Raw genomic sequence first — 19,619 nt, 5'->3', positions numbered from 1 at the left:
AAAACTTTACAGATTGTGAAGGATCCATGGTTTATGTAGCATGGCTAGATTCCAATAATTTAGCGGTGTGAGAATATTTGCAGTAAGTGGGGGTGAGCGGCAACCTTATCCACCGAAGAAACAAAGTTGAAAAGAATAGGCCACGGCTCGAATTCAAGATCGGGCCACACCATGGTGTCTTGCTTCGGATAAGCATCGATAACTAATCAGATTGGGCTATAATGTACCATGGGCCCCTGTAGTCTGGCTGTCTGCGGAAGTAGATTTCGTGTAGCTAGAGTTTCTGTTCGTATGTGCAGTGCGGAGAACTCAGCACTAAAACCCTATCATTGGAAGGAGAGCACCTACGGTGCGGTCGTACTGCAATCGACATCAATGTCATTATGACGGCTTCGGGCTAGTCATTGTTATTTAGTTAGTAGTTAACTGTCTTTGCTGCTCTTACGCAAGTTGTCAATCAGGGATAAAGCAATTATAAGAAGACGACACCTTGACGTCTGATTCCTTGTACCTCATAACCCACATTTCATCAATATAAGGGCCAGATTTACGCCACGTACCACGGCAATGCAGGTCATTATTTTTCTTTGCACATTTATTGCGCTGGCATCGCAACCAGTGATTGCGTGGGGCGACGTTGGACACCGAGCTATAGCCTACTTGGCTGAGAAATACCTTACTGTTGCCGGCTCAAATCTCGTCAACGAGCTTCTCGCCAACGACAAGAACTATGATATCTCCGACGCCGCAACGTGGGCTGACACCATCAAATGGAAACGACCGCTAACTAGACCCTTGCATTATATCAGTACGCTGGAACTATATCACAAAAGATGATATATATCTAATTTGGCTTCAGATCCAGATGATGAACCCCCAAAGTCCTGTTTCGTCTCATACCCCCACGATTGCCCTCCCGAGGGTTGCATTATCTCACAGATGGCAAACATGGTAGGTTACTGACCTGGGTTTATCAGCGGCTCCAAAAACTAACATTGTTACATCAGACTCGTCAAATCAATGATCGGCACGCCAATATGACCCAACAGAAAGAAGCCTTGATGTTTTTGATTCACCTGTTTGGGGACTTACACCAACCCCTGCACGTCACAGGAGTCGCCAGAGGTGGGAATGATATTCATGTCTGCTTCGATGGCAAGAATCACTGTAACAACGACACCAAGAGATGGAACCTACACTCCGTCTGGGATACTGCCATTCCACACAAGATTAATGGCATAAAGCACAATCTGAAACACAACCCTGAAAGGCTGGCATCAGCCAAGTGGGCCGACAGGCTCCACGAAGAGAACAAGCTGCGGCCAGCAGATACCGAGTGTGCAAATACCCAGGAACCCTTGGAATGCATCATGCAGTGGGCGACGGAGTCGAATCAGCTAAATTGTGATTTCGTGATGAAAAAGGGGCTTCAGTGGCTTGAGAAGACCGATCTGGGTGTTAAGTACTATGAGGTAGCTGCACCTATTGTTGACGATCAAATTTTCAAGGCGGCCGTACGTCTCGCCGCTTGGATCAGTGCCCTAGCGGAGGATAGGGAAGAAGCCGATAATTCTAGAGGCGTCCACCTTCAAGGTGATCTCTGAAGTTGGTAAATGGCGTGATGTGTCGCCAGTGGAAAAGCACGCCTCTTCTTATGATTCGTTGTTTGTGCTTTCCTTGAAGTAATAATATGTATCCGGAAATTAGTAAAGAATCTGTATTCGTCAACTTATTAAGTCATCGTATACTCCTGGTTATGCGTTACCTTCGTGCATTTTCATCAAATCAACGAGAAAGATGCAAGCTTTGCTCATAGTCCGGCAACGCCCATTTAATCATCCACTCCGACTCAAGCACATCTTCAGCTGTCGGTCGCTCTTCCGGCCGGAACGCCAACATCCTGCGGATCACATCCAAAAACACTGCTTTCTCTTCCTCCTCAATCACGCCCCTCCACTTCGCCTCCATTTTTGTATGTCTATCTCAAACGACTCCTCGAAGGGAGGCCATCTGTTTTCCAGGTAGGCTTCAGTAGGGCGGCCGTCCTCGGTAAAGAACTTGCTTCTTCCTTCCCAGCGCTGCCACCATTCCTGGGGCATTGGTCCCAGCACATCCATATGTTGCGCCACGGTTTCATCTTCAGGCATGATGTCCGTACTGAATATAGGCTTCATGCCAACAATCTCCCAGATCGCCGTAGCTAAGCTCCATACATCCGAAGAATATGTGAGCGGTCCTTGTGGGTCAAACCTGGCCTCCGGGGCGCGAAAGGCCGGAGGTGTATGGCAGTCTTTCCCAAGTCGAATTTCTGAGGCGGGGGGGAAAGCCTCACCAAAGTCACTGAGAAGAGGACGAACGTCGGCCAGCGTCAGTGTTTCAGCATACTTTCCTAGGAATAGGGGCTTAACCGCTTTCGCTGGGACATTAGGTGGGAGGGGCTTTCCATCACAGCGTGTGATGAGAACTGTCTCAGGCTCGCCATATTTTTCGTACAGTTCTTTGACGGAGAGTGTGTGAAAATTAGATGGGAGCTTGATCAGAACATTGTTCAGGTGTATATCTAAACCAAACATGTGTATGGAATCAGCTCGTAGGATTCAGCATTTTTATATCATCATGACCAACCTCCATGTACGTATCCTTGTGAATGTGTGTATACCACTGCTTGTGTGAGTCCATAGCATAGCGCTCGAGCCACGTCAAGTGGGAAAAGGCGGCTGAAGGAGATCTCCCTAAGATTGCACTGTGCAGGAGCTGTAGTGTAGCATGTATGAGTCCCATTAGGACCCTGTACTTCGAACTAATCTAAGAGAATTGGTACTAAATCGGGTCCTTGGTGTGGTAGCGAAGTGGAGGAGCGTGGCGTTGAGAGAGACCTAAGAACTGTTGCTTCACGTGGGAGCGCGTCTGCTGTGTTGACTTTGAGCGCGACGTACCGCTTGAAGACAGTATCGTGAGCAAGCCAGACGGTCGAATAGCCCCCCGAACCTATTTTATCTACAATGTAGTACCGATTATGTAGCATGTCACCAACCATAATGGGGTGATAGCCTCCAGGTACATATTCTTCAAGCGTTTCCACGCCTTTGATCCAGTTATACTCGACACGGTCCCTGGCCATTGTGGACTTCGGCCGCGCGAAAAAGATGGGGTCGAACTTCCGGGGAGACCAAAGGGGTCTTGAGGTTGATGATGTACAAGATGATCGACTGAAAGACGCAACAAATGGGCTAGAAAGGTTGAATCTTCTGCAGTGGCCTATCATGGTTTGTCGTCGTGATGATTGCCAAAAAGGTGGCCTCGAAGCGCCTTCGTCCAGCCACTGACTTACTTACCAAATTACAAGGAAGGGGTAGTTAGGCTGTACGTAAGCAAAAGCTGCTACCAAAGTGATCACGTGTTAATGCACATAGTGATGCCGGCGCTGATAGATTGCAGATTTAGATACTATTCCCTCAGTTGTTGGTGAGTTAATCACACCATTGTAACTATCATTGGCCGTCCAGTCCTCTAATGGAATAGTGAAATACCAGATAAGGCCATCATGGGACATTCGTTAGCTAAACTACGTAAACGACGACTAGTGCCGCGCCGTCGACTGAGTTGTAATATCCCACGGACCTCCTGCCTTAAAGAGTCAAGGGGCCTCTAGTAAAGCAAGTAATAGATATGCTTTGAAGCAAGTGTGATGAACTGAAATTAAATATTCGAAACTCAAGCAAAGAACTGTCTGTTGAAGCCAGTCTCAATTAGCGATGTTGAGATTCGCCCGTGCCTGTTGAAGATCAAGAATCGTGCTAGGTCTGCCTTGCTGTTGAACCAGATAAGTTAATTATCAACATTTTCACCAAAATTTCCCGTCTCCTCAGTCTGATGGCTAAGCAAATCACGAGATTATGTGCTACAATTATACCCCGTGTTCACCCCTCTGTGTTGGGGAAGGGAGTTAAGCGACGAGAGTAAAGTCTCCAGACTCGGCGTAAATAGTGTTGGGGTCGGGACAGGAAGCGGCCCGGACGCGATAAGGACTAGAGTACGCAAGCGCCATGTCAGCAAATCTTGACATGTGTCTGGGAACTATCTAGATCTACCACATACGTCGTGCGAAGGGGGGAGGGACAGCTTGGCGGAGGAATCGTCACACAGCCCCCACCATCAGTTATGATGGGCGTTCGGTTGAGGAGGTCGACGATCTGGGGAGGAAATTCCCTAAAGTTGGTGAGGTAGAGGCAGAATTGTGGCGGATCAGTGCTGAGGAATGTGTTTGCATTAGCTGGAGCTCTAGCCCAAGTTTCAAAAAGTTGGGATTCTTTGCGATACTTACTCGACGGCAGTCCAGCACACTTGCCATGGTTGGTTGCAGTGAACAGTGTCACCGGCTGCGGGCTTGATGATTCTGATGGCGCTGGCGGTCGTCAGAAGGGCGGCGATGGCAACAGAGATGATTTGCATGGTGAGAATGATTTTTCTCTTGCTTCGGAGTGTATTTTGAGATGTCTGCTTGAGGATGCGTTGCTTTGATCGAAGCCGTGGAGAGCCACCCTTCTTATACCTGCTATGTTGACACTGACGCAGCTCTGCCCGCTTATCCTGTAGGTTTGGCCCGGTGTTCGATCATGGCAGTCAATGGTCCTATGTCAAGTACTTGGCACAGCCACTGTACGAGATAAGCATCTGCGTAGATGGTGTAGAGTCGGTTTTCCAGTTCTTGATCCTAACTTGATGCTTCACAAATCATTTTTTAGGGTTGATTGAATCCTACGTTTCACATGTTGCCTACGAGTGCGCAAGAAATTAAGCCAGCCAATACAAGAGACAAGAGTAATTGATATATCCCATGATACCTCGTGTGATCTTAGAGTGACAGTATTCTTGACCATTGGCGAGCCTGAATCAGGCTTCCTACACCAAACTTTCCTCTAAAGCGCATACGGATACGAGAGAATGGATTTGTTATCCGAGTTGCTTCCTTCCTTGGCGTTATGCGTTGTTTCAAGAGGGTCGTAATAAGGTTTCTAATAATCTTATTGTGTATTCACGAGGTGGCCGAGAAATAAGCACAATTCACATTATACCAGAGCACTAGGAATGTGTAACACCATGGATACCTGAACATGCTCTACAATTAATATCCTGCAAGCAAAGGTTTTCTTCAAGTCTAGGCGATGATAAGTGTATTGAATCTTCGGACGAGTACCCGTGGTCGTACGGCCTGCGGCTATGCATTGTCACCTGCCAGGAGTCACCAATCAAAATTTCTTCCGACGTAAGATTCCATATGACAAGATCGATCGACTCGAGTAATGGAGCTGCTGCATTAGGCAGTGTTACAAGAGATGGATCCTCGTGAAACAGTTGGCTTTGATATATGCCGTTGGTAACCGTCTCCAGGATTTCAGATATGTTTGACGGGTATTGGAAAACTGTGAAGCATTTGACTTTGATAAGCCTCGCTGTTATCTTAATTTGACTGATGCAAGGTGAAGAACAAAGCTTACCAGGTAGTCACCATCGGGAAATTCTAACCTAGACAAGGGATGCCCGGGCCCTTGAAACCCATGATACTGTCCCTGAAAAGGACATTACCAAATGCAGTCCTGGCTACTGGGGCATCCTCCGTTGCACCGAGCACTGCATTATCGGCGTTCGAAAACAGTACGCTTGGCGATAAGATGGGCAATATGCGATCAGCTACAACGGGGGCATGGATGCGTCATGGGTTGCTTGTATGAAGTGGAAAGACCAGGAGCCACGGGATAGCAATTCTGAAGGTGTTATCATATCCTGCGGTGATGATGTGGGCTAGGGAAAAGTTAGAGATGAATACTTAGGTTGACTTGATTCCAATAAGAGGGGACTACCCTAAAGGAGCTATTCATGCAGTCTTCCGTCAGTCGTTTTATTTTCTGGCCAAACTCAAGGGCATGATCGAGGCAGGCCAATCCCTCTCCGGAGCCACAATCTTGGACACATATAGCGAGTTTGCCCTTAGCATGTCTGCCTTGGAGTACCTCAGATGACTGCAAAGCACGTCAGCAAGGTGAAGTTTGATTGTTTCTGATAAGGGGCTTACCTCCAGGCATCCTCGAACTCCCAAATCACTCCAATCCACGTTCCCCATCGGCCTTCCTCGCCAAGCGTTCGTAGCTTCTCTAGTTTCTCAACACCAATGAAGGACGGGGCCAGTCTGTACTCTTGATCCACTCTTATTATATCAGTATGGCATCTACTGCCGTGGTCCCTCCATGAGTCCGGTATCTCCAAAAGGGGTCACCACACCGCAGGACGGGAAGATCAATTGTCCGGTGTCGCTTTGTTTACGGCGTCGAAGCGCCCGCCACAACATTCGATTCGTTCTCCATCTCAGCAAAGGACTCTGTTCCAACATGTGGCCCTTTTTTGTCCCCTCATTCCTAACCCCGGACTATACCTGGCCGGCACCCGCCGTGTCAACTGTCCGGAGAACCACCCCACCGGTTCCCGCCGTACCAGGCCCCATCAGCAGATGGCTGTGCGGTAAGGCGCATGGTTTTCTCTACCATGTCTCCCGATGCTACTGCTACCTATTCGGAATATATTTCAATCCGCACATTATTCAACTGCCCTTCGGGCTTATATTGAAATGGACAGATCGCACGAGTGTTGAGGAGGTCATTGCAATGCAAATGGTTCGAGCGGCTGGCATTCCAGTCCCAAGAGTCCTCAGCTGCGGCGAGCACGTTACCCCACACTTAACGCGCGAGGTCTCAATACTCATGACGAGATTACCGGGCTTCACCTTAGTGAACCTTGATGACCCTTTAGAGGTTGACGATGAGGGCCCGTGGCTCGAAGAACTCAAAACCTGCGTCCACGCTATGCGCGAGTGGGAGCCACCAAGTCAAGAAACCATCTGCTCGCCTATTGGAACGGCCCTCCGAAGCTCGCGTGTCCCTGATCATATCATGGGCCCTTTCATAGATCACAGATCATTCTACCAGCACCTTTTCGCGCCAGCATCACAGCACGGTTTCAGATCGATTAATGAGTATAATGAGGCCCTAGCTACTGCGAGGCAATTACAACAACGCCCTTATAAAGTGAAATTCACTCATGGAGACTTCAAAGCTCATAACATTCTAATCAACAATGATGGACACTTGTCTGGCTTTCTCGACTGGGAATCTGGGGGTTGGTATCCCGAGTATTGGGAATTTACAACCGCAATGAGGTTTGGGAGAGACAGCTGGTGGTATCAGGTTGCTATGTGGATGGGTGGTCACGAATATAAAGAGGAGTTGGAATCGGATAGAGCTTTAAATCTTCTAACCGTGGACTCCTACATAGCATTTTAAGAGGACTTTTGGAATTAACTAGTACCGGGTCTCCACGGGAGAAATGCAACAGTTGAATATAGTCTGTGTAGCAGGTCTGCTATTACGTATATATATAGAGAACACTGATGCCGTAGAATAGCTTGGTTATCTAGTGGAACAATAGGCGCGAACAGAAAATCGTAACAGCAGACATCCTGAAAGAAGCCAAACTAACTACGCAGCGCAACACAAAACGCAAGACCAAGTAAAACAACAACAGTTCGAGATCCAATACATGAGGACAAATGAAAGAACAAGACGAAAGCCAATGAGCCAACAACAAGCCTGCTCTCATGTTCCAGCATGCTAAAACCTCACCCTATCATTCACCGCCACCTCGGTCGAGTGGTTTCAGTAGCAATCTTCCAACAGCTGCTGCATCGGCTAACAGCGCATCTTGCTGTTCAACCTTACCATGCTTTATGCTCAATATCTTATATGTACAAGTGCCGTGAGGTGGAGTCGTGCTGTGCTATTTATCGCCAGCTACTGCGAAGCGTCCGGATGGGTATGACTAGTGCAGTGGGTAGCCTGGGTATTCTTATCAGCACTCCTTTGGGCGATGCTTTTCTTCGTCATGGAGGTTGGATAGCGCTTGAAGTATCTGGGGGTGGAACTTTTTCACTCTCGACTGTGAGCGTCTTTGCGAGCCGTTCCAGAGCCGGATGGCGTTTCACTAGGGAGCCATACTTTCCCTTCCCATGCTTTGTAGATAGTTGATACAGTGCTAGGACCAAAATAAACTCATGTACCATGTGAATATACCTTTAGTTGGCAGAGAAGCACGAATGAAGGATAGTTAATCCAACCCTTGATAGCACTAAGCTACCGTAGTTTTGTCACGGGTTGTTATGGTTCATGCCATGGTTTTATACTGCCAGCATATTTTGCTTCAGATTGACCAAGGAACGTCTCACTAAGCTTCTAGTATTTTCCCGCCATAGATCAAGCAGTAGTGTCTGTGACATATCTGCCACAAGTGGACCAATAGATGCCACTAGCAATCATTTTGCATTCTGCCAAAGTGTATTGACAGGCCCATTTTCATGCCCCGTCCAAAGCTACGAAAGTTCCAATATACCACCAAACATGCCTAACAAGACTCCCGCGCCCACATCTATCGCCTAACTTCACCTCCAAAGACGATCCGCCCAGTCTAAGTTGTTATAGAACTGATGGTTCTGAAGTGTGGCATGCTGAGAAACGCGAGCGCAAGGGGATGGGAAACCGTCTTCTGTGTGAGTTGATGCTATAGCCCTACTTCTAAACTTAAATGAGCTTTCTTTACCAAGATCGTGGTGATATTTTGTTATGGATCTGCTTGTGAATCTCGCTAATCTCTTACCCCTCCCAGTCTTACCTGTCTAGTAAGTTCTTCTAAGTTCGAGAGTAACTTCCAAGGACGGGACGGGTTACAAAGTGTGTCACCGTGCGTTGTCCGGGGAAAGCGGACCAGATGGCCCGCGGAGGTCACGGACCATCACCCGCCCCACAGAATGTAGGGATCGGCATTCCAGCATCACTCATGAAATTGGTATTTCACAGAATCAATGGGAAACGGGGGACTTAAAGCACCCTAGCTAAACATATGCAGAGTTCTAAGCACCGTCAGAAGCTTGCTATTTTTTTTTTCTAATATCCTACAAATTGAAGCATCAGAAAACGGGCCACGAGAAATATGCCAGGCTGTCATGAATTTGATTTGCAAGGGTTCGGCACGGCTGTGATCAGATCACTACACTATACTCTATAAGGTGGATTATCCGAGCCGAAAAGGTTGTTTGACTCTCACAGCCTAGCGGAGGCGAGGAGCTTTTCGGACAATGACTCGAAATAATGGCCTATGCTGAGTGGCCCGTGTCATTTATGGCACCTTGTCCAAGAACTCAAAAAGCCTCCGAGTCCCCCAATCTATCAGGCCCCCCTTAATGATTGCGTTCCCCAAACCACCATCAAGCCCAAACCCAAAATCGCAAGCTACTCACCATGCTGCACCAAGCCAAAGATATCATTGCCGCCCTCGATGCAGTACAACCTCTGTCGTCTGGCACTGACGAAGTCGATCGCCTCGCGATTCGCGCTGCAGCCTACCGACTGCTAAACAGGGTGGAAACACCCCATGAGCGAGCGTGTGGTTTCTGCTTCGAAAACCCTATTGTTTTTGCTGCTTTGCAAACGTGCATAGATTTAAACCTTTGGAAGTCCTGGACCAGTCTCGGAGGAGGTGAATTGACGGTAGATGAACTTGCCGCATTGACAACGCCTCATGTTGATGTCAACCTCCTACGTAAGTTTCTTCTGGTCGTGATCGCTGCTTTCTTTCTTCTGTGCTGAAACAATGTTACCTGCGCAGGCCGATTCCTCCGCCTCCTAGCAGCCTTCAACGTAGTCGAAGAAACCGGACCCGACAAATACAAGTCCACCCCGTTCTCGTACGCAATTGGCGACGACAGCACCAAGATCAAGGCTACGCTTCAAGCAGGGTACGCGGATTCCATCTATATCCTTGATCACAGAACTGATTCCTGCAGAACATACCAATATTTCCCCGCGGCATACAATCTCCCCACCTACCTGGCCAAAACGTCCTACCAAGAACCAACCGACATGAATGAAAACAACTACTCAGATTTCGACCCCGCTGGCCTAAACTTCTTCGCCCGAGTAGAGCAGAGCCCCTCACATTTTGAAGCTTTCATGGGCCACATGGAATGCTGGACGGCGTTGAAGACTCCGTGGACTGATATTTACGATACAGCCAAGCTCCTGCACGATGGCGAACCCAACGACCACTCTCCGTTTCTTGTCGACATTGGCGGAAACACCGGTACTGACATCTCCTACCTAGTGAACAAGCATCCAGAGCTTCGTCGCGAATCAGTGGTCCTGCAAGACCTCCCCGATGTTTTAGACAAGATTCAGCCCCCGTTGGAGGAGAAGATCACACCCATGGTGCATGATTTCTTCCAACCGCAGCCGGTTCAAGGTCCGATTCATACCTAGACCTCAAATTTCCAAGGTAATGATTAACTGAGACAATTATAGGCAGTAGGATCTATTTCATGCATGCCGTTTTGCACGATTGGTCAGATGAACATGCCCGAACCATACTCACTCATACTAGGGATGCTATGAAGAAGGGATACTCGAAACTCCTGATTTACGATATTGTTCTTCCACCCGTGAAAGCGAGTATGAGTCAGGCTGCGATGGATGTGCAGATGATGTCGTTGCTGGCAGGTTCTGAGCGGACGGAAGGGGACTGGAGGAAGTTGATCACTGATGTGGGATTGCGGATTTGTCGGTTCTGGCCGGATCGGCAACAATTTGAAATGTTGATTGAAGTTGAGGTTGCATGAGTGAAAATAGGCGTATTGGAAGTTACCATGTCGTCCTCAGTCAGTTAACCCTGATAGATTCGGAATGCACAGTGTTCAACCCCTTTTACTCCGCTTTATCACATCAATATAAAGCATTTCCCCCACGCTCAACTTGTTCATTCATATAACCTCACCTAAGTACATGAAAAGGTTTTTGGAAAGACTGAGACACCTGTGATCAAGATATATACTGAACGTTTGGATTCTTACAAGCTGCCATGGCTGTATTCCATTGAGTAACTTAATCAAAAGGGGATTTTCGATTCTAGGAGGATAATAATCGATTTCGCTTTGAGAATATTGAAATAAAAGGTACGCCTTCCTTTATAATATACATTTTAAAACAAAATGAAAAGCTCATGATTGGTATTATAACACTCAGGCAAAAGGCAGAGATTCAATCTTACAGGTCTCCTTCCTGAGCAGGTGAGGTGGGCCAGATTGAAGACATGAGGAAGAAGATAAGAAAGGCAGAGTGTTCTTGCGACTGCATCAATTAGCAACCTCTTCTATCCGACTCAAAATAGTTCAACTATCGTCAACACTTAAGTGTCCTGAATGAACGCCCACAGCAATGGTTCAGGCAAGAATGAAGACAACTTCAAGATGATGGAGCTGAGTCAGACCGCATTGTTTCTTTCCTCCGGCTGACAGGGATCGCGGGGTGGGGCGCAGCGTGCCGATCACAGCTTTCAGATAAAAAGCAGCTCACTACGGAGTAGTGCTGATGCCAAACACTTAGCGGGCCCAGAGAGGAGCCTAGCATCCTGTTGGGATCTTCGCGAAGCTTCCCAGAAACGGATATTCTGACGTCCGGCCAATAAGGACCGGTCAGGATCATGAGTTGTCGCCTCAGTCTCACTGCCACAACCAGATCATGGCCATCTTTCTGCTACGAGGCTGAGCAATTCGCTATATATAAAGCCGTCAAATTCTGCAAGAATAGGATTCATTTTCCCACCCAGACTCGTTCACAGCAATGCATTTTTCTCATTCTTCTCTTCTTCTCGGGGCAATATGCGCATGGGGCCTTGCCAGCCCTTTGCCCTCAAGTACAAGTCCTACGGTGCATCTCCCTGATTCCAATGTCTGGTTCAAGGAAACGGCAGGCAACTTGACCGAATCCTTCCTCAATATCCGCTTTGGTGAAGACACGAGCGGGAGCAACCGCTTTGCTCCTCCGAAACCATACAACTATCCCTCCGGCTCCGTGGTGAATGCCACCCAGTCCGGCGCAGCTTGTCCTCAGCAAAAGGACCCTATTCCTGACTTTCCCATCTTCGACAATGTCACTTCCATCTCTGAGGACTGTCTGACGCTGCGCGTTGATCGGCCACTTAACACGTCTTCCTCGGACCGTCTACCAGTCCTCGTCTGGATCTACGGCGGCGGCGACACCATCGGCCAAATCTATGACTCTGCCTATGATCCAAGCCTTTTGGTCTACGGAGCTGCCCAGAAAGATGTTCCCGTTATCTACGTGGCTATGAACTACCGTCTCGGTATCTTCGGATTTGCCTCATCCCCCGCCTTGAACGATTCCGACTCCCTGAATGCCGGTCTGCTGGACCAGCGCTTAGCCCTATGGTGGATCCAAGACAATATTGCAGCCTTCGGCGGTGATCCAGACCAGGTCACCATCTTCGGCGAAAGTGATGGTGCAACAAGCGTCGGACTTCATATCACTGCCTATGGCGGCAAAGAGTCCAAAGTGCCCTTCTATCGCGCAATTATGGAATCAGGCGGCGCCACTGCCGACTCCGGAACGGCCAGCAACAAGTCAGGCGAGCACACAGCTACCCTAACCAGCCTGGTCAACTGCACTGCGTCCTCCAGCCAGGAGGAGCTCGAGTGTCTTCGTCGTCTCCCCATGAAGACCCTCCTCAACACAGCGTACGCCTACGAGCTCACTCTCAACTCCATGGGCGGCATGGGCGTTTTCATCCCCGCAGCCCCCTCACCCTTCATCCCCGATGCTCCGTCGAAACTCCTCCGAACTGGCCAATTCTCCCGCAACATCGACCTCATCTCCGGTTGGTGCGAGACTGATGGCTCATTCTTCACTACCACAACTCTGAACTCCTCATCCGACATCGCCGCCTTCCTCCAGGACAGCTACCCCAACCTCTCCAACGCCTCTATCGCCAAAGCCCTGGACCTCTACCCCGTGTCAGAATTCTCCCCGGACCCATCCGGAAACATCTCCGCGCAGTACTTCCGTGCTAGCCAGATGCACCGTGACCTCGACTTTACTTGTCCCAGTCTCTTGACTGTCCAGACGAACGTCAAGTACGCCACTGACAAATCCAAGGTTACTAACTACCTCTACGCACTCAACCAAACGGCCTTTGCAGAGGTCTTTGAGTACTTGGGCATGACGTACTACGGTGTTCCGCACTTTAGTGATATTATGTATCTTTTTAACTCTGTTACGAACGGCTTGTTCAAGGATGTATCGACAGCGTCGGATCGGAAGCTAGCGTCTGAGATGGGTGCCAGCTGGGCTTCGTTTGCCTACTATGGTAATCCAAGCCGTGCTAGGGGTAGTGTTAAGGGATGGGAGCAAGCGTATGCGGCGAATGCTAGTTCCACGACGCCTGAGTTGCAGGTCTTGGGTGGGCCGAAGATGAGGTTCACGGGTAGTGGGAAGGGAGCTGCGTATGATGAGGATTTGGTGAAGAGGTGCGCGTTTTGGAATGATCCGGTTGTGGCGAGTGAGTTGGGGGTGTAGATTTGAATTGGTGATGAGGATGAGTATGGGCACATGCCGATCTTTCTTTTTTATAAGATGGAAATGATTTATGAATCTTAGATGTAATGATTTAGACACAGACGTTATGATAGCTATGCAGTATACAAATATCGATCGAATGGTCGTTCTATGATCCTATATATCTATTATTCTGACGTTTGTGTTCTATTGTTATTAAAAGGGTTACCATTCTGGCCGCTATTGACCAAAAGCATATTAACTACTACTGTCCTGGCCCTCCTTAATATTTCTCGGTATGGTCGATCGACTTCCTCAAAAATTCAAAACAGAGTTCGCGTTGACGACATCGAACTTTCTACACCCTAAAAAGTAACTACTCAAAACGACCAAGATGAAAAATTGTCCGATCAGCATTTTGGTATTCCAGGTCCAACTCTAGTGACCCGGTTCTGTGCTGCCCTGTCCCTTTTCGGATCCATCTCCATGCGGGTTTCCTGACATTGAGAACCGGTTATCGGCATGCCGAAAACCAGGATGTTGAACGCACTAACGAAGTATATCAGCATCTTCTACTACTTTTACGTAGCCAACATTGGGATTGAAATCACAGTACCTCAATAAATAATCGCGACATAAGCTAGCAGTGAAATACTTCCGACTTCGACTGATATCCACATGCACACTCACCATGACGCTCCACAAAGCCCACACCTGCCACTCGTCAAGACCAGTGACCGTCCTCGGCGCAGGTATTCTCGGTCGTCGAATTGCGGCTGTTTTCCTCGCTGGATCTTATACTGTGCATCTTTTTGATCCTGATCGGAATGCGCTCTCTGCCGCGGAGTCGTTTATCAAATCCTCTGAGGAGGCATTCACTGTGCTGACGCCTTTGCCACATCCTGAGCGCGGAAGGTTATCTCTCTTCTCGGATATGAAGAGTGCGGTTGAGAATGCATGGCTGGTCGTCGAGGCAATTCCAGAACAGCTTCCTCTCAAGGTTAAGACCTTCGAGGAAGTCGATCGATACGTGCCCGTGGATTGTATTCTCGCGTCGAATTCGAGTTCGTTCAAGTCAAGACTTATGGTTCCTAAATTGAGCGAGGAAAGAAAAAAGAGGGTGATGAATATGCATTTCACTATGCCACCGGAGATACGAATAGTGGAGGTGATGACTTGTGGTTGGACAGGGGAGGACTTGATGGATGGATTGATGGAGGTGTTGGAGGAGTGTGGAATGTGTCCGATTAGGGTACGGAGGGATAGTACTGGGTATGTTTTGTTTCCTTTTCGATTATACGCTATTAGTTCTGATATGGTGCAGGTTTGTATTGGGCCGTGCTTGGGCAGCCATCAAACGAGAAATCCTAAATATTCTGGCTGAAGGGGTCAGCGCCCCCGACGAGATTGACTTCCTGTGGAAAGAAATGTTTCAGCGCCCCACGAGTGGCCAGCCGTGCCAGTTGATGGATCGGATTGGATTGGATACAGTTGCAGCTATCGAGGATAACTATATTCAGGAAAGGGGGATGGTTGAGAATAAGGCAGTTAATTGGTTACGAGAGAACTATATCAACAAAGGGCGAATAGGTGATAAGTGTGATTTGGGAGGTTTGTATCCCGCTGAGCAGGACGGTATGTCTGAGAAACTTTATGTTTTGGATGTTGGTATCGGGGAGAATAATGCATTGCGTGATGCTGCAGCGTCGGGTCGTATTCTCGCAGTGTCTCCAAAGAGTGGGAAGATGACTACCCTTGTCAGTGGGCTATCGTATCCGGATGGAATTGATATTTCTCGTTCGTGTGGAAGGATGTTCTGGACGAGCATGGGGCACGCTTTATCTGCCTGTGACGGGTCTGTGCAGTCAGCTAACCTCGACGGGAGTGATGTTCGCACGCTTTTGAAGCCCGGGACTGTGCATACACCAAAGCAGCTCGTTGTCGACGACGTGGATCATAATTTATATTTCTGCGATCGCGAGGGGATGAGTTTGCACCGATGTAACTTTGACGGAACTGGTCATCAGATTATTATTCAGTCTGGGTCGTTGAAAGTACCATCTGAAAGGAAGGACATGATTCGATTTTGTGTGGGTGTAGCCCTTGATTGGGCGAATAGGCGTATTTACTGGACCCAGAAGGGGCCGAGTAAATCTGGAAAAGGGAGGATATTCCGGGCGGGGATGGACATCCCTGCTGGGCAGACAGCCGGCAGCAGAACTGATATTGAGTGCTTGCTAGAGGGACTCCCGGAGCCGGTTGATTTGGAGTATGATACTCAGACACACATGCTCTACTGGACGGATCGCGGTGAGCATCCTACGGGCTGCTCCCTGAATCGGGTTGATGTTAGTGGCGATACCGATAAAGAGACATTGGGAGGCAAGATTGAACTACTGGCGAGGCAGTTCCATGAACCTATTGGATTGAAACTGACGAAGAAGGGTGTTTATATCACCGACTTGGGTGGATGTGTGTATCTGGTATGCGGGAGGAAGAAGACAGTGGTAACTCAAGGAGAAGGATGCTTCTCTGGACTTGCTACACTGCAATAGTGTCCTGGTGTTTTGTGGGCAATTTACATATCGAGCTAAGACTGCTTATGTTTTCGTACGAAATAGATACTCGCGAAATCCTGGGATCTCGCCACGTCTTTCGAGTTAAGCAAAATTAACACTCCCTGACTATGCTGCAGCAGTTTCCTCTAGCCGGTGACCTGTTCCCTGTTTTAAGGGGCTAGCGAACTTTATCAGACAATCTCCAGAGGTCCTACTGGTTCTATGGAATGCAATTTCTTGGTGAACCCTTTGTCAAGTTCCACTGGTAAATACCATCCGAGGCATTACCTGAACATACTTAGTCTTCATAGCAAGCTCCGCTGCCAGCCATCAAGAAATCATCAGCATCTGCGCTAGACTCGCCCTAAATATAATAAGCTCATGCTAATACCACCAATAGTGCGAGCAATACTTTCAATGCAAAGTGCAATAACCACATAACTGACAGGTAGGATATTCCCCTTCTCCAAATTGGAGAAATAGCTTACTAAGTAGAATAATGCATGGATAGTGTAGCAACTTTCTGTGCCTCGGCTCATTCTGAGGGAACCCGACCCTATATATTACACAGCCAGGCTGTATTCTATTTTCCTATATATTTCGGCATCCTATTCATGATGCTGATCCAGCCAAAGAGCTTCCGATCGATCAACCGACTCGTCACACAGCCTAGTCGGAAATACATGTCCCACTTTCGCGTCATCGAGCACACAGCTCGGTGTCAAAATGTCCGACAGCGTCCGGGTGCCGTGAAAGCCGGACACGAAAGCGAGCTACGACTTGCCGTTAAGCAGTACATTCCCATCGATAATCCTCACCCGAAGGAAGGCGATGTCACTATAATTGGGGCGCATGCAAATGCCTTTCCAAAGGTGACTCAACTCCATAGCACTTTACGCACGATATGTACTGAACCATGTATAGGAGCTTTACGAGCCCCTCTGGGATGATATTCACGAGCAGCTGGCAAGTCAGAATAGACGCATCCGGTCGATTTGGATTGCAGATGTTGCCCAACAGGGGCAGAGTGGTATCTCGAATGAATTGATTCTAGGCCATGATCGTGAGTTGTCACCTCGGACAGTACAAGCGATTGAAACGTTCATTGACACCATTCTAGCCGACTGGCTCGACCACGGACGTGATCTTCTTTTCATGATAAATCAATTCCAGGACCAGATTCCTCAACCGCTCGTTGGGATTGGTCACAGCATGGGCGGGATGCAGCTGTGAGCATCATCTTATCTCCTCATAAGACCCCCTCCTAATTCATGGAATTTACAGAGCCCATCTCTCCTTGATGCACCCATCTCTTTTCGAAGGTCTCATCCTCCTCGACCCAGTAATACAGCGCGAGAACCCAGGCCGCAAATTCGCCCAGGCATCTACATACAGACGAGACCTATGGGCCTCGCGCGAGCAAGCAGCAGCGAAATTCAAATCGAATCCATTCTACCGGGCGTGGGATCCCCGCGTGTTCGAGAGGTGGATCCAATACGGGCTTCGAGACCTTCCGACCCCATTACACCCAAACACAGATGACATTGGGCCATCCGCCGTTACGTTGACTACAACCAAGGCCCAGGAGTTATTCTACTTCGTACGGCCTTCCTATGTCGACGAGCGATCCGGGCTTCCCCGCGGTAACCCTGAAAAGGAAATGCATCCGGATGACCACGATGCTGATTATCCCTTTTATCGACCTGAATCTGCATGGATGTTTCGTCGACTGCCCCATTTGAAGCCACCTATTCTCTATCTGTTTGGGGAACGGTCGGATCTGTCTTCTCCGGCTGCCCGTCAAGAGAAAGTGGCGACAACCGGTACGGGTCTGGGTGGTAGTGGGGGCGCAGCGCGTGGACTTGTTGAGGAAGTTGTGTTACCATGTGGCCATATGGTTCCCATGGAGCTGGTCCGGGAAAGTGCTGAAGCTAGTGCGGCGTTTATTGACAAGAGGTTATCGGACTGGGAGTCGAGGGTTTCGACGTTTCGCAGGGCGTGGGAGCGGGTGCCGCATCAGGAACGGCTGAGCGTTGATCAGCAGTGGGAGAGGCATATTAATGGCTCTTCTAAGGGATCTAAGCTTTGAGGAATTGATGGTTTGCTTTTGCTCTTTGGGAACAGGACTTAGTGAGGGCTACTGGTCTGACCCTCTACTCCGGTGAGGCCGCGGTTAGTTGCGGAAACCGAGGCAGGGCGTATGCCGGTGTCACTGGCGGGCGCGAAACCCTGGAAACACTCCCGAGGTTCCCAGCTAATTCAAACTTACTGGCTAATTGGTAACGCCCAACAATTATCAATTATGGTAGAAGAATAGTTCATAACTATGACTATTGTTCGTAAGTCTCTGGTACCTTTGTATCTCCCATTCTGATCGATATAGCTTTGTGGGATAATATCTTCCCCTATTACGCCGCAATTTAAAGGGATATCTCTTTTGGTCTAGTTGGTAGCATAACTGGACAAGAGAACCAGACTGTCATGGGTTTCAATCAGGGGCCTGGTCAACCCGAAGAAACACAGGCCAAAATTCATGGCCAACCTCGTTGAACAACGAACCAACCTCTATTGAGGAATCATGCCGCGGCGATATGCCAACCCACCACCATTTTATGGACCACGACTACTTTCTTCATTTCACTGTGAAGGATTTTAGACCCCTCTGACCTATCCTCTAGTCAAGAGGGTATCCCTTTTTCTTTATTCTATCTTTCTCTGTTGTGGTTCCTATGTTCTATTGATTATGAAATATTGATTTTTCAAATATACTAATCTGGAATAAATTTCATAAACTCCCTCTGATAAGAATCGGTAGCATGATCCCTCCCAATAATCCTCATAACAGCAATCATATCCTCCCCACACAACCCCCCCTCCACAGCCCTTTCTATACAACCCCCCACAAACATCCATCAACGAACTCCCTGCCCCAATCTCCCCAGCAGCACCCCTAATCAACTCCATACTATTAAAACAATCCCTAATCGCCGCTTGTGCCTCCCTATCCCCCTTGAGCATCTTATCAACCTTGAAGAGCATGGTGAAGATTATGTTGGTGTTAGTTTAGTTGCCGCGCTTGTGGGTGTTGGTGCGAATGCGGCTTTTAGGCTGGATTGCTGGAGGGTCTGCGGTTCCACACTGTTAGAGAGTTAGTGTTTGGATAGGTTCATGGCCATCAGGGTGCCCCATGACCCCGAGGCCGAGGAAGCCGATGCGCATGTGTAGGTGGTGGGTGGGGTGGGTAAATTGTTCCAAAGTAGAGGACCATCGAGAGGTTTGGTCGCACCTGCAAGTACTAGAATAAATGATGTAGATGATAGTTTTTATGGTGAAGTCAGTTATATGCAAGATTACGGACTGTAAAAGAAGGTTTCGGTGTATTGTGACCGGTTTCCAACTGCGCCAGGAATGCACCACTAAGTAACTTGTCAGGTACAGGGCGTGAGCAGGGAGCGGAGTTTCAGGATGTCATCTTGAATGGCTCGGAGTATAGTAGTTTTAATGGAGAAGGTTTGTATATACCGAGATTATTGCTTTCATAGTCAAAGAGGATTGGTCGTGTGCACTGAGTGCTTAGCTTACACTATGGGAATTCAGCAAAAGGTCACCGACTGAT

General features: G+C 48.4%; 11 protein-coding genes across 11 annotated transcripts; 8 read left to right on the top strand and 3 right to left on the bottom strand.

The window, feature by feature from the left end:
• Positions 1 to 567: 567 nt before the first annotated feature.
• Positions 568 to 1,604, top strand: An11g08140 (uncharacterized protein; the record flags this gene model as incomplete). Its single annotated transcript, XM_001394745.1, has 3 exons — positions 568 to 808; positions 860 to 951; positions 1,008 to 1,604. 3 exons carry the CDS (start codon positions 568 to 570, stop codon positions 1,602 to 1,604), a joined length of 930 nt encoding a protein of 309 aa, XP_001394782.1.
• A 339-nt stretch (positions 1,605 to 1,943) lies between these two features.
• On the bottom strand, positions 1,944 to 3,121 carry An11g08130 (uncharacterized protein; the record flags this gene model as incomplete). Its single annotated transcript, XM_059750431.1, has 3 exons — positions 1,944 to 2,531; positions 2,626 to 2,743; positions 2,937 to 3,121. The coding sequence occupies 3 exons, from the start codon at positions 3,119 to 3,121 to the stop codon at positions 1,944 to 1,946; spliced, it is 891 nt and encodes a 296-aa protein (XP_059604336.1).
• An 825-nt stretch (positions 3,122 to 3,946) lies between these two features.
• Positions 3,947 to 4,452, bottom strand: An11g08120 (uncharacterized protein; the record flags this gene model as incomplete). The annotated part of the gene is made up of 3 exons (XM_059750430.1): positions 3,947 to 4,077; positions 4,154 to 4,281; positions 4,325 to 4,452. The coding sequence occupies 3 exons, from the start codon at positions 4,450 to 4,452 to the stop codon at positions 3,947 to 3,949; spliced, it is 387 nt and encodes a 128-aa protein (XP_059604335.1).
• A 636-nt stretch (positions 4,453 to 5,088) lies between these two features.
• Positions 5,089 to 6,147, top strand: An11g08110 (hypothetical protein; the record flags this gene model as incomplete). The annotated part of the gene is made up of 6 exons (XM_059750429.1): positions 5,089 to 5,092; positions 5,163 to 5,346; positions 5,536 to 5,655; positions 5,692 to 5,771; positions 5,854 to 5,980; positions 6,066 to 6,147. 6 exons carry the CDS (start codon positions 5,089 to 5,091, stop codon positions 6,145 to 6,147), a joined length of 597 nt encoding a protein of 198 aa, XP_059604334.1.
• A 239-nt stretch (positions 6,148 to 6,386) lies between these two features.
• On the top strand, positions 6,387 to 7,334 carry An11g08100 (uncharacterized protein; the record flags this gene model as incomplete). The annotated part of the gene is made up of 2 exons (XM_059750428.1): positions 6,387 to 6,516; positions 6,631 to 7,334. 2 exons carry the CDS (start codon positions 6,387 to 6,389, stop codon positions 7,332 to 7,334), a joined length of 834 nt encoding a protein of 277 aa, XP_059604333.1.
• Positions 7,335 to 7,677: 343 nt separating this feature from the next.
• Positions 7,678 to 8,836, bottom strand: An11g08090 (uncharacterized protein; the record flags this gene model as incomplete). Its single annotated transcript, XM_059750427.1, has 4 exons — positions 7,678 to 7,822; positions 7,981 to 8,082; positions 8,490 to 8,612; positions 8,784 to 8,836. 4 exons carry the CDS (start codon positions 8,834 to 8,836, stop codon positions 7,678 to 7,680), a joined length of 423 nt encoding a protein of 140 aa, XP_059604332.1.
• Positions 8,837 to 9,341: 505 nt separating this feature from the next.
• Positions 9,342 to 10,714, top strand: An11g08080 (uncharacterized protein; the record flags this gene model as incomplete). The annotated part of the gene is made up of 4 exons (XM_001394739.3): positions 9,342 to 9,642; positions 9,709 to 9,838; positions 9,887 to 10,341; positions 10,401 to 10,714. 4 exons carry the CDS (start codon positions 9,342 to 9,344, stop codon positions 10,712 to 10,714), a joined length of 1,200 nt encoding a protein of 399 aa, XP_001394776.1.
• Positions 10,715 to 11,714: 1,000 nt separating this feature from the next.
• Positions 11,715 to 13,466, top strand: An11g08070 (uncharacterized protein; the record flags this gene model as incomplete). The annotated part of the gene is made up of 1 exon (XM_001394738.1): positions 11,715 to 13,466. One exon carries the CDS (start codon positions 11,715 to 11,717, stop codon positions 13,464 to 13,466), a length of 1,752 nt encoding a protein of 583 aa, XP_001394775.1.
• A 670-nt stretch (positions 13,467 to 14,136) lies between these two features.
• On the top strand, positions 14,137 to 16,000 carry An11g08060 (uncharacterized protein; the record flags this gene model as incomplete). Its single annotated transcript, XM_001394737.1, has 2 exons — positions 14,137 to 14,717; positions 14,770 to 16,000. The coding sequence occupies 2 exons, from the start codon at positions 14,137 to 14,139 to the stop codon at positions 15,998 to 16,000; spliced, it is 1,812 nt and encodes a 603-aa protein (XP_001394774.1).
• Positions 16,001 to 17,158: 1,158 nt separating this feature from the next.
• On the top strand, positions 17,159 to 18,092 carry An11g08050 (uncharacterized protein; the record flags this gene model as incomplete). Its single annotated transcript, XM_001394736.3, has 2 exons — positions 17,159 to 17,232; positions 17,288 to 18,092. 2 exons carry the CDS (start codon positions 17,159 to 17,161, stop codon positions 18,090 to 18,092), a joined length of 879 nt encoding a protein of 292 aa, XP_001394773.3.
• Positions 18,093 to 18,484: 392 nt separating this feature from the next.
• An11g08040 (uncharacterized protein) lies at positions 18,485 to 19,618 on the top strand (the record flags this gene model as incomplete). The annotated part of the gene is made up of 6 exons (XM_059750426.1): positions 18,485 to 18,548; positions 19,038 to 19,133; positions 19,183 to 19,240; positions 19,338 to 19,372; positions 19,442 to 19,513; positions 19,554 to 19,618. 6 exons carry the CDS (start codon positions 18,485 to 18,487, stop codon positions 19,616 to 19,618), a joined length of 390 nt encoding a protein of 129 aa, XP_059604331.1.
• Position 19,619: the final 1 nt, after the last annotated feature.

The sequence above is a fragment of the Aspergillus niger genome (genome assembly GCF_000002855.4).
Source record: "Aspergillus niger supercontig An11".
NCBI classification, from domain to species: domain Eukaryota; kingdom Fungi; phylum Ascomycota; class Eurotiomycetes; order Eurotiales; family Aspergillaceae; genus Aspergillus; species Aspergillus niger.
This window is presented reverse-complemented; position numbering and strand designations above follow the sequence as displayed.